The 12,322-nt window shown below is 40.4% G+C and overlaps 1 protein-coding gene across 1 annotated transcript in view; it reads right to left on the bottom strand.

The window, feature by feature from the left end:
* The window catches only part of BARD1 (BRCA1 associated RING domain 1), a 57,483-nt gene that overhangs the window by 7,775 nt on the left and 37,386 nt on the right, over window positions 1-12,322 (bottom strand). Inside the window, exons 9-11 of the mRNA XM_009887596.1 lie at window positions 10,464-10,572; window positions 8,781-8,916; window positions 7,654-7,746 (exon numbers count right to left, since the gene is read on the bottom strand). Coding sequence (XP_009885898.1) covers window positions 7,654-7,746; window positions 8,781-8,916; window positions 10,464-10,572 — 338 coding nt within the window. The remainder of the gene's footprint in view (window positions 1-7,653; window positions 7,747-8,780; window positions 8,917-10,463; window positions 10,573-12,322) is intronic.

Raw genomic sequence — 12,322 nt, 5'->3', positions numbered from 1 at the left:
GATAGCCACACTCCAGTCATGGGATTCGTCCTGCCAAGGTTTCAATAACGGCAACTAGGCTGTAGCTTTCTAGCAGCATGGCGGCTTCCATCTCCTCCTGTTCGTTGTCCATAATGCATGCATTGGTGTAGAGGCACTTCAGTTGGGCTCTCAGCTGTGCCACCTTCTTAGAGGAACATACCTTAATTCCTCTGGGGTATTTCACTGGTGTATCCTTCTTGGTTCCTATTACCTCAGGAACTCCTGATTCATCTCCATAAGACTTCAAGTGTGCTGCAGTGTAGTCAGCACATCTCAAAGCAACAGGCTGCAGGTCCTTGCTAGCACCTTGTCCCTCTAACCATTGCCTGTCACAGCTTGTCACGGGCAAGCCTGATACTGCCCTCCTCCCCCGGCAAGCCTAGTATAAAACTCTGTCAGTCAGTCCCACTAGCTCATGAACCAAGACCCTCTTCCTGCTTTGAGAAAGGTGAACCCCATGTGACACGAGCAAAGCCTGGTGCGATGTAGGCCATCCCATTATCGAAAAACCCAAAATTGTGGCAGTGACACCAGCAACGGAGCCACGTATCAAGAGACTGGGCTTGTCTGTTTCTTCCAGTGTCGCTGCCCCCAACTGTGAGGAGAGAGAAAAAAAAAATAACCTGTGCCCCAGATTCCCTTACCAACTGTTCCAAAGCCCTGAAGTCTCTTTTGATCCCCCTTGGACTATGCGTTATGGCTTCATCACCACACAACGCATTCTCTTCCCTAAAGAGAAGAGGGCGATTACTGCAACTATGCTTTAATGGCCTTCTAGTTTAATCACAGTAGTTCTTGGATCAGTTACCCACACAAAGGTAAGACTTGTACTAAGGCAAGTGGCATAGTTGCATTTCAGATGGACCAGAGCTGTTTTGCGATGCCCAGTTCAAGTCTGCAAACACTCATTAATAGAGCTTGCCTGACAGAAGACCATATTGGGCAAGATCACATGTGCATAGAGGTCATGCAAGGTTCTTCCCTACAAATACAGACCATCAGAAGTTTAAAATCCTTTTAAATGGGTGATTTCACACTTGCAAGTTGTAGATATATACAAGATAATTTGCACCAAATTCTAGCAAAAAATGAGCCTGCATTAAGGTCCCTAGAAAATATTGCAGAAAAAGGTTTTAGCTTAATACAACTTCTTTTCAGCTTGATGCCACCACATTTGGCAAGGAGAATACTGCTCGGTTTTTTCCCCTCATTAGCAAGATCAGTAAAGCATCACTACTTATACTGATCCTGATTACTTCACTGAACAGCTGCCCCTACCTCTTCACCTTCCAGTATATAAGGAACAAGGAGGTTAAAAGGGTGCCCACTCTAATGGTATCGTTAATTGACCTTTGAAACAACTGTAGCTATTAGTACTGGAAATAAAGAAATCATTATTTGCAAAATTTAAGATCAGAGCCCTATAATCCTTATTCATGTAAGTCTTATTGGTTTATAATGAAACCAACTGCATCAGCAAAAACAATTTAAACAGGATGAAGTACAAAAAGAACTGGTTGCCAAGAACAAGTTGTAATCACCCACAGATACCCAGGGGTAGCTCTCAGTAACTCAATTAGCCTTAGTGGAATTTTGTTGGATTTGCATTAATAAAGCAAAGAGCAGGGGTTAGTCCCAAAAATCTCTTAGAACCGCTAAAAGTAATTTAGAAATACATGATAGCAACAAAGAAGATAAGATACTACACATCCAAGATCTAGTAGAGATTGCAAGTGAAACTTCCACAGCTCACCGTGCGCTACGTTTTAAGACTTATGTGCAGATTGAGTAAAGCTTGATGAGATTATTTTCCTAGAAAAGGAGGAAATCTGGACTGAGAGAAAGCCTTAGGGGAATTTGGCATGGCTAGCTTCAATTTGCTTTCATCAACAGCATTATTGGTTTCAGCTACAGCATGGAAAAGAATTTTTATACTGTCTCTTAAATGCTTATAAAGTAACTTTAGAGTAACAGATTTTCATGGAGTGGGGTAGAGATCTCATTTGGTGAAACAAGACCAGTCTGTTTTTCCAACACATGGAAATCACAGAATCATAGAATGCTTTAGGTTGGAAGGGACCTTGAAGATCATCTAGTTCCACCCCCCCTGCCACGGGGAGGGACACCTCCCACTACACCAGGTTGCTCAAAGCCCCATCCAGCCTGGCTGTGAACACCTCCAGGGATGGAGCTTCCACAATTTCTCTGGGCAACCTGTGCCAGTGCCTCACCACCCCCACAGTGAAAAATGTCTTCCTAGTATCTAACCTAAATCTACCCTCTTCAAGTTTGAAGCCATTAGCTCTCATCCTATCGCTACATGCCTTTGTAAAAAGTCCCTCTCCACCCTTCTTGGAGGCCCCCTTCAGATACTATAAAGGCTGCTATAAGGTCTCTCTGGAGCATTCTCTTCTCCAGGGTGAACAGTCCCAACTCTCTCAGCCTGTCCTCATAGGAGAGGTACTCCAGCCCTCTGATGATCTTGGTGGCCCTCCTCTGGACTGGACTCACCAGAGCAGAGTAGAGGGGCAGAATCACCTGCCTCAACCTCCTGGCCAGGCTACTTCTGATGCAGCCCAGGATACAGTTGGCTTTCTGGGCTGCGAGCGCACATTGCCAGCTCATGTTGAGCTTCTCATCAACCAACACCCCCAAGTCCTTCTCCTCAGGGTTGCTTTCAATGCATTCCCCGCCCAGCCTGTATTTATGCTTGGGATTGCCCTGACCCACATGCAGGACCTTACACTTGGCCTTGTTGAACTTCATAAGGTTTGCACAGGCCCACCTCTCCAGTCTGTCTAGGTCCCTCTGAATGGCATCCCTCCCCTCCAGCGTGTCAACTGCACCACACAGTTTGGTGTTCTTGGCAAACTTGTGGAGGGTGCCCTCCATCCCAACATCCATGTCACCAACAAAGATGTTAAACAGCACCGGTCCCAGCACCAACCCCTGAGGAACACCACTTGTCACTGCTCACCACTTGGACATGGAGCAACTGACGGCAACCCTTTGAGTGTGACCGACCAGCCAGTTCCTTATCCACTGAGTGGTCCATTGGTCAAATCCATGTCTCTTCAAATTAGAGACCAGGATTTTGTGTGGAACAGTGTCAAATGACACGATGTTGCAGAGACTAAAATGAATCTGCTTAAGAATGGTAATTAACACGTTAATCCAAGTGATATTTATTAAACATGATGGAGCAGATGCTTATAAAGTTCTTAAACATCAATTCCCAGAAGCTAGGAGCATGTCATATGAAAATAATTACTTCACTTAAACCCCCAAGTGTCCTATCTTCTTTAGGAAACCAGTATTTGCCACAACTGTTTTCTAGACTGGAGGTAGCCATTCCTAAGGTGCAGAAGGCAGGTTCAATTCTACTGGAAGTGCTCATCCTCACTCTGGATCCTCTCACATGCTTTTAAATGAAAGTAGTAATATTTCCTATCCTTTGCCTCAGAATGGGCTTCTTTAATCTAAGGTTTTCTTCAAACCAAAACTGAATTAGAACAAAAGGAATCTCTAAATATGATACACTCAACATCTGGATAACACAGAACAGAGGGAAACGTGGTTCCATTTTCTTCTAGACCTTATTTCAAAGCAGCCCACTTCCCAGTTCTGCAGACAAAGGCAAACACCAGATTGAAGATATCCTTGTCCCCATTTTCTCCTCAGCAAACCCCAGCAGCTTCAGTCTAAACTTGTGCTGACTTTGAAGCAAAACTGTTTCACTCCTCCTTTCCAGAAGGTGCAGACACTGTGGGAGTGCAGAGTTTCAGACCCTGTCAGTGTGAAACATTCCCCTCTGCTGTAAACCCAATACAACAAGAACATGCATGTGCACCTTAGATACTTCTACCACCTCCCACAGAGCTGCAAGTCCTTTTGTAGAAAGAGGCAGTTGAAATAAGTCTCCAACTGTAAAACAAGTGTGAAACTCCAGTGATCAAAAGTTTTGAGCTGTTTTAAGGAGGGAGGGCTTTGCCGAGTATCTGCGTTATGTTTATGCATGGAAGAGAGACAGTCCAGCCTGAGAAGCAGTCAGCTCAAACAGCTTTGCACTTCCCTTGTCTAATAGCCTAAACAAGAATGGGCATGTTGTTCCAAGAAATTCAGAAAGATGCTTTTGCCTTGAAACGTCAGTCATGCAATCTCCTAGCTCTTCCAGTCAACTCCCAGCTGTTCTGAGTCCTTAGAGGAAAAGCAGGGGGTTTTTGCATTCTTTTAAACTATCAGAGCTGAATCACTGCTGCTGCTCCAGGTAAGCAAAACAGATAAAGGAATAAGCAATCAGATGCTTAAAATTCTGCCAGATACTTTGCTGCAAAGACTGACACAAGCTTGTTTTAATGCATATCGTTACCGAGATCATTTTTCATTCCCTGCTTTAACAGATGACAATCAGTTTAAGAAAAAACAAGCTGAAAAGCTATTAAAGACTTCTGCTGGTTTTAATTGCACTATTCTATGCTCTACAAAAAGCACAGAGGAAACACAGTGATACTTGAATCTTTGTCTCAGCCTACTTTGCAGAAGGATAATGATATGCTACTTTGTGCCCTATTACCATCCCAGAAATAATGAAGGCAATAAAATAATGAAACCAATGAAAGATATGGCCAAGGGCAAGGTGCACAGTGACAACAGTGTCTCAACTGAATTCTGTGCTGCTTTGAAAGTGGATATATTGCTGACAGTGTATTATATATGGAAAATACGGAACTGCAACTGGTAAGGTGAAATTCTTCTTCTATGAAGATCTAATATTGCTCAGTGGTAACACCCTTTCATCCTAATCTTCTACCTGAAGACAAAAGGGAACTCCAAAACTGAAAATACATATTTAAATCTTGGTTCTCTAATACTTAGAGGCCTTACATTTAGCTCAAACTTTTCTGGAAAATTCCACATTACCTCTCTACTGATACTAATGGATGGTATATCTGTGTGTGTACAGGCACATGTAAAGGAAAGTACTGTAGAATTATACAAGAGAAGGAAATCGCTTTTTATTAGAGAAACACATCTTGAAAGCCTGCTATAACAGAAGAGTTAACAAAAGAAATACACTCTCAAATGAAATACTGTTTTTTGCAAGCCTGCGACGTTTTTAAAAAAGTGGTATAATTATGTGTAGGCTATAAATATTTCTTAAGTTATAACAGTCAAATGCAGCTTACCTTGTAGTAAAAAAAAATTCAAATACTTACTTATGCATAGTCAGCATTTCATTAAGTGCTACATTGAGCTTTGTTTTTTCAAATATTTCAGTGAAGTTTTTGAACATGAATTTACTTCAAGTGAACAGTTTAGAATACTGAACTATAAGCAACTCCTTCAATTTATTTGCTTTGACAGACGTAAACCAGAATATGCACATACTTTTGGAAGCTTATTTGCATAACATTTAAGGAAACTTATCCAAACAGAAGTCAAAAAGACACAATAAATAAAGAGAAAAATTATGGAAAAGAAAAGCAAAGACCTCTTTTTCCTAGACAAATGTTCCATCAGCAGGAGTCCCATTATTTGTTATAACAATCTTTAACTTGTAATGACTTTGAAGAAGACTAATAACAGACTGGTGGGAACAGATGGAGTGGTGCTGTTAATTATAGGCACTTAGCTGCATCAGACCCCATGAGTTATTACTAACATTTCCCACTAGGGAGGAGAATCACTTGCTTTTAAGTAGTATGTTGCTTACTAAGCTGGGAGCATTAGCAGTTGGGATTGTAGTAATCAGTACTAACAACATAAAACTCAGCTGCAAACAAAAAAAAAAAGAAAATATTCCCTGAATAACCCCCACACTGTTTTTCTTTTTATTTTTTATTTTCCAATCACTTCTAACTATAAAAGTTCTTCCACAAAGATTTAAACTGAGGTCTCACTAATTAAATCTCCCTACCACTCAGCTAAAGAAAGCTACATACCTTTACTGACAACATTAGTTTTCTAAGCATCTGATTAGCAAGAAGATAAAATGAAATAAAGGAAAACCACCCTAGCGTGTATGATAGAAGGTACACAGACCTCCTGAACTGAGTGAAGCCAAGAACCTGCAAAGTGACTCACCACAGAACAAGACCATTTTGCCTTAAACAGGATATTGCTCCAGAGCACCGGCACACACCCTTTCCAATTACCCAACCCAAACATCACTTCTAGGCCGCCTGAGTTTCCTGCTGCATCCTTACCTCAAAACAAGAAACCATCTCCCTTCTGCTTATCAACAAAGTGTCTGGAGGTTATTAAACCCATCTGCTTGCTTAAACATAAACAGTATTTCTCCATGTTATGTATTCAACAAGAAGCTACTCCTATTTGTATGAATCACAGCACAAAGACAACACAATGTTTTTTCATTTGCAAATGCTTATAAGGCCACAAACAGAAGCCACTGTAGGTGTTGCAGAAAACATTTCTGAGGGGACACCAATTCAACAGACCTTTCAAAAAAAGCGTGGAACAAATCCACTGACTATCTAGAAGCCAAATGAACATTGTGAAAAAGCATCCAATGTTCAAAGAGTCTGACGATGTGCCTTATTTGAAAAACTACTATGCATCTTTTGAAGCTTTAAGCAGTGCCTTCATAAACATTAGCGACTGGAAAATGTAGACCATTTAAGAATCCTTATATTCTGATGTTTAATCACACAGTAGAAAACTGGAATGAAATTTGTCTGTGAGTTTTCCATGGATAATTAACTCATTTGTAGTGTACTTACTAGCTAAAAGGACTGATCCATAAAGGGCAAGGGCAAGAAGATGGCTTTTACAACTACCGTGAAAGTAGATGCTAAGAAATACATTAGAAAGAATAAACAAAAACCAGAATTTGGGGTGTAAGTCCACAGAACAGCTGTTTAAAAAAAGCACGCACTGTCAAAAACTAATTACAGATTGCATGAAAGATGACATCAAAACTACTTGCATGCTAAGGGGACACTATGCAAGTCATCTTTCCTTGGAAGTTACTATTTTGGTTGAAGAGCACTCCAGTCTGCAGAGCTCATGTACAGAAATAGGTATCAAAAGTTGCATATACATTTGATCTACCTGAGCCTGTGATTGCATAAAGCCTGACAATTTTCTCAGCAAATAGAGAACTTTAGCGGAAAGTACAAACAGGGGTTATGATCAGCTGACAGCATAACTTTGGTTAGAAGTTATAACTTTCAACAGATCTCAGCGTATATGTAAATAAGCAACACCTTACCTTCCTACAGGCCTTGATCACATACCCCAAGCAAGCATAAGTTGCCTATCAATTTCAACGGAAGCTGCTTATAAGAAATCCAAGAATTTAACAAACTCCCTCCTCTCCCAGGATATTTTCTATAATCTTCCAAATCACTCTTAATGTAGCAATGTACAAATTCACTCCCCACTGATACTTAGGGTATGACCTACCCAATGCATCTAATAATGAAACGCACACATTTGCCAAGGAAGGAGTAGTTGTATTTAATTAAATCTCTTGTCATTCAGGAGATTAAAAAACAAATCCCTCACATTTTATGTTAATATAGTATTGACATTAGGGCAGTTGTTGAAAAAGAAATTTTTCTCCGGTTTCAGGTTACAAAGCCCGAGGAATCCCATATATTTAATACTTACATTCAAATTTGAGGACCCAACATCCAGTCAGAACAGCCATCATACATTTGACAGTACTTGGCATTGGAACATCAGGGATAACAAGATGAGTTACTAGGAGAAAGATTACATCAGTAGAAGTAAGAGCACGTAAAAATCAGAGCCATGCCTGCCTGAAAAGCGATCAATCACCATTTAAAGAGTAAACTGACTATAATAATTTATGACCCACTCTTTTCAGCACAAGTATGTGATTTTTGAGACTAAGATATGAGTAAGTAGAAGAGCTATTAAAAGTTTTGTGGGTTTCAACATATACTTGCTGTGAAAAAGAGAAGCCATGTTTTCATAGTTCTAAGCTAACACTTAAATCTTCAAAGGAGGCCCTGTTTTATAGTACAGTACTTTTTGTCCAATCCTTTTAAAGTTATATTTAACTCTGACAGGAATCTTACTTTGGAATCTCACTGCTTTAACACAAAGCTAACAGAACTCAACTCAATTCTGGAGTAGTAATCAGGGTGTGAAAGATGGCAGGGGAAAATTACCCTAGCATTTCTTTCACAAGCAGGAGAATCAGCACTCAGGAAAAACTAATAGCAGGGATTAAGACAATGTTACCCCCCTCAAAAGGGAACAAAAAAACCCCCACCAAAACCCCAAGCCACATAATTTGGCTCCATCCTGTTAATGAAGAACAAAATTTGAAGGAAGGTAGCATGTGAGAAAAAAAAATTGCCAACTTTTAGTCAGTGACATGCTCTTTCTAAAGGCACCATCTGCCTAAGGCTCACTTCTGGAAGATAAAAACCTTACAGGATGTACCATATGAACCTTCGTAAAAGTTGATAAAAGCAGCATAAAGAGGTCTTTGAGGAGAACTTATGGATTTTAAGTAACAGACAATATACTGTCAAACTGTGGCTCCCCCAGAAGCTTCCCACCTCGGTAACCAGGCAAGGCTTTACGTGCATTTACACGTAACACAAGACATCATCATTCTACTACTGGTATAATTCAGGGATTTCAGAAACTGCACTTATCAGGTACAACAAATAAAACCGTGTTGCAGCTAGTATTTTAAAGGATAAAGTGCAGAACTGTAGTTACTTATATTTGGACACAGACATTTCAACAAGACTGCATACCTCTGCTGCTAAATTCAGTACACTTCCGAGCCTTCAGAACTGTTGCTAGTTTGATCAGCAATTTCTGTTGCTCCGAACTAAGACTGCTCCCTAGTATAACAAGAGGTCCATCTCTTTGCTGGCTGGGACTCAGTGCCTACATGAACAGAAAGTCCTACAGTAAGCTGAATGTTTGGGAACATAAAGAAAGCAACTAACTTGTTTGACAGATTTATGTAACAAAGAATAAGCATTCTGAAAAACAATTCATGGCAAGCCTAGGGGACAGGGTCCATAAATAAATCTCTGTGTAACAAATAAGCTCTAGAGGAAAAAAGCTTGGTATTAGAGGTGCATCATTTAGCTTATGCAAGGTACTAAAAACAGCTTGTGCATAATTTTTTTTCTTCTTTAGCTTTTTTTTTTTTTTACACAACACTGGTGTGCACACATTTAGCTGGTTGAACATTGTGTAAACAGCCTTGCTGACTGCAGTGTTGAAGGAGAAAAAAAATCTCCCAGTGAAATAGTAAGCCTCTATTTTTAGTGATGTATTACCAACAGATACACTACCAATATGTTGAGTAACCTACATAATTAAACACCTGCATCTCCTTTTACTAAAAAAGTCCCTAATACATTGCCCTGTAGGTAATGAATGCCTAAGTTTTTTCATGCAGATACTACGAATGCAAAGTAAGAGGAGCTGCTTGCTAAAGTTTTATGCTGACAAAAAGATGTAATACTTCACCTCCTGGGTCTTTGTAAGTACTCCCAGATTCCTTAGTACAGACACACCTTTGAGACCCAGATACCCTAAAGCCTCAGATTTTGGATCAAGTCATCCATACAAGTTGGTAGCCATCCACTGGCATGCACTCACCCCAAAGCAAACGCAAATATTGCGTGTTTTGTTTGCAACAGAAAAGCTGCATCTTGCATTTGCTGCAGGTGGGAATAACAGCGATATCCTTGCTGATTTAGCTCCAACAGTTTACTTCTGGCCAATGGGTATCTTATTACCTCAATGAGAAGGGTCCACAACAGGCTGTACACCCTGGAGTAGAATAGGACTGCTTGTATCAGCCAGGTGAGTCTAATCATCATCCATTTGGAAGCACAAGGCATTTCATAACGCAGTTAACTTGTCAAGTCTGAATAGCCTGATTTTGGTTAGAAATCCTGAGAACTCTTTGGCAAAACAGGGGGCGGGAAACAAAAACAAAATCCCCAAAACAATCTTCAAAAAGCTGTTTCCAACTGCTGAGCTGCTATCTTCATTGCTGGACAAAGAACAACACTGGAACAGCCTTTTAAAGCCACACAAAAAGCACCTGGAGCAAACACTGCTGCTGCTTTCAGCCAGTTTGGCCAGTAGAACAAATTTAAATATGCAGAAAACAGCAACAATAGCATGTTCAATCAACAATATTTCAGGAATATTTCAGTGTTCATTCTCCTATAATAAAGCCACATTACAAGAACCATCCTTTGTTTTCCCAGATAAAGCTTTGATAACACAGAATACCATAGCTTGTAAGTGTCCCGCGTACATTCTGGAAATACTGTCTGAGTTAGTATCCCAACCTATTTTACATGTTCCTGTAAAGGCAGGTGATGTTCTGTACTTAGGTCCAAGCCTTCAATACTTACAGGATAAAATTATGTTTTTTAAAAAGCAAAACAAAACAAAAACACACTTACCTCAGAGGGTCGGTTAAGTGAAAATGATTCATTCTTCACTGGCAACATTAGCACAGCCTTCATCTTTTCACTTTCTGCATAGTCTACAGGCCGCAGACCAAATATATTACTGGCAAAACAAGCACAGATGGGTTTAAGTAAATAAAATGTGACCTGATTCTTAACTAACTGGGCACATTAGCTGTGTAGCTTTCCCTCCCACTTTCTTATTAATATGTAGTTTCAGCTAAAAACCACAAAATTTCAAGAATTGCATCCAAGACAGATGGATACTGAATTACAAGCTGCTGCATTCAGCTGATTAAGGAATGTTCAGAGCTGTATGTTCAGTTAAGTAAGCCACAGTCCTTGTTAAACTGTTTCAAGATGCACTTTGATATCATTCACACGACCCAGAAATTTCAGCTTTAGTCTTTCATTGCAGTCATATAACCAAGAAAAACGTATTTTTGGCTTACCCATTTGCCATAAAAGACATGTCAGAAGATTCTACATACTGTGGTAAACATTGGAGCTTGAGGTGGTTATGCTTTTATGGGAAAAGCTATGTGCTTCCTACTCGGGAACTGTGACTCCCTCGCACTTCCAAAATTTGAGTATGCATCTCATTTTCCCTCAGTGTGATGTTCCACAGAACACATTACAGCCAATTCATTCAAATTTTAGTTGTTTTGCCAATTTTGTTGAACGCTACCCATCCTATGTGGCACCTCGTAGTTATTAGATATGCTTCAAGACCCATTTCCTCCCCCGTTCTTTTAGCATTACTCAGACAGATATGATTTGCTATAAACAAAACATCAAGCACAGCCATGGCTTCTATCTCTTCTTCACACAACTTTGCAGTTGCAGGACAATAGTGAGTGGAGAAAAGCTTGAAACCGCAGAACAGGTATAATTGCTGTTAACAAACACGGTCCTTTGCCAGCACTCTTGGGAATTATTGTGCTTGCTTTGCCCTTTGCAAGAATAATGGCTGTTCCAGCTGATCCTCTTCTCCCCACCTCACGTAGCTCTGGCTCTCAAAAGGCATAATAAGAGCTCGTTATGAAGAGGAAGCTTGTCACCGAGAACAAAGCCCTGACTCAGTATCTGAAATCCAGCAAGCTTAGTCATCAAACAATGAAACATTTAAAGAGGTCAAAAAACCACTGCATCTTCGAAGTGCTGTCTCTTAGTTAGCCACATGTTCCTGTGCAGAGTAGGAATCTAGGAAGATTTATAGGGAATTCCACATAAGGCCATAACCCAAACCAGCCCAAAGAGAAGCTCCAATCATTAAGTCTTCACTCTGACTTAACTGGGAGGCTTTGGCCACTGCGAAGCTGAAAGATGCATCTGACCTTAGCACCTTTCTATGCTCCTGACTGAGCACTGCTCACTAACACAGCCTCTTGGGAAAACAACAATCCACGAAAATCCCACACAGAAGATTCTGGGGTGGTATTTTACAATTGCTAATTTTACAATATTACCAACCCCAAGCTCTTCTGTGTTACTAATGAGCGAAGAGCTAGCATAATACAAACTCTGCAGACTAAAAGATAATTGGTTAAATCTCAGCTCAGTCCTGGGAGTTGCAGCCCATTAAATATTGTCATGCTGTTCCTGCTTTGTCATGCATCATCAGGGTACCTCTTGCCCTTTCTTTAAATAAGCGCCATATTCGACTCAAACTGCTGCAGGACAGAGTTCCTTTGAACAATGCATCCAGAGAGGGGTGAGGGAAAAAAAATTAGCACATACGCTAAAATCACCTTTAGACTAGATGGTTGACCTTCTACTGTGAACTAAGCAGGGGGAGGAAATCACTGCATGTCAGTAGCAGAGGTTTGGGAGTGTCTACCCCCACAAGTCAC

This window comes from Charadrius vociferus, unplaced genomic scaffold, assembly GCF_000708025.1.
Source record: "Charadrius vociferus isolate BGI_N301 unplaced genomic scaffold, ASM70802v2 scaffold136, whole genome shotgun sequence".
Classification (NCBI taxonomy): domain Eukaryota; kingdom Metazoa; phylum Chordata; class Aves; order Charadriiformes; family Charadriidae; genus Charadrius; species Charadrius vociferus.
Note: the sequence above shows the minus strand (reverse complement) of the source record. Positions and strands in the feature narration are given on the sequence as shown.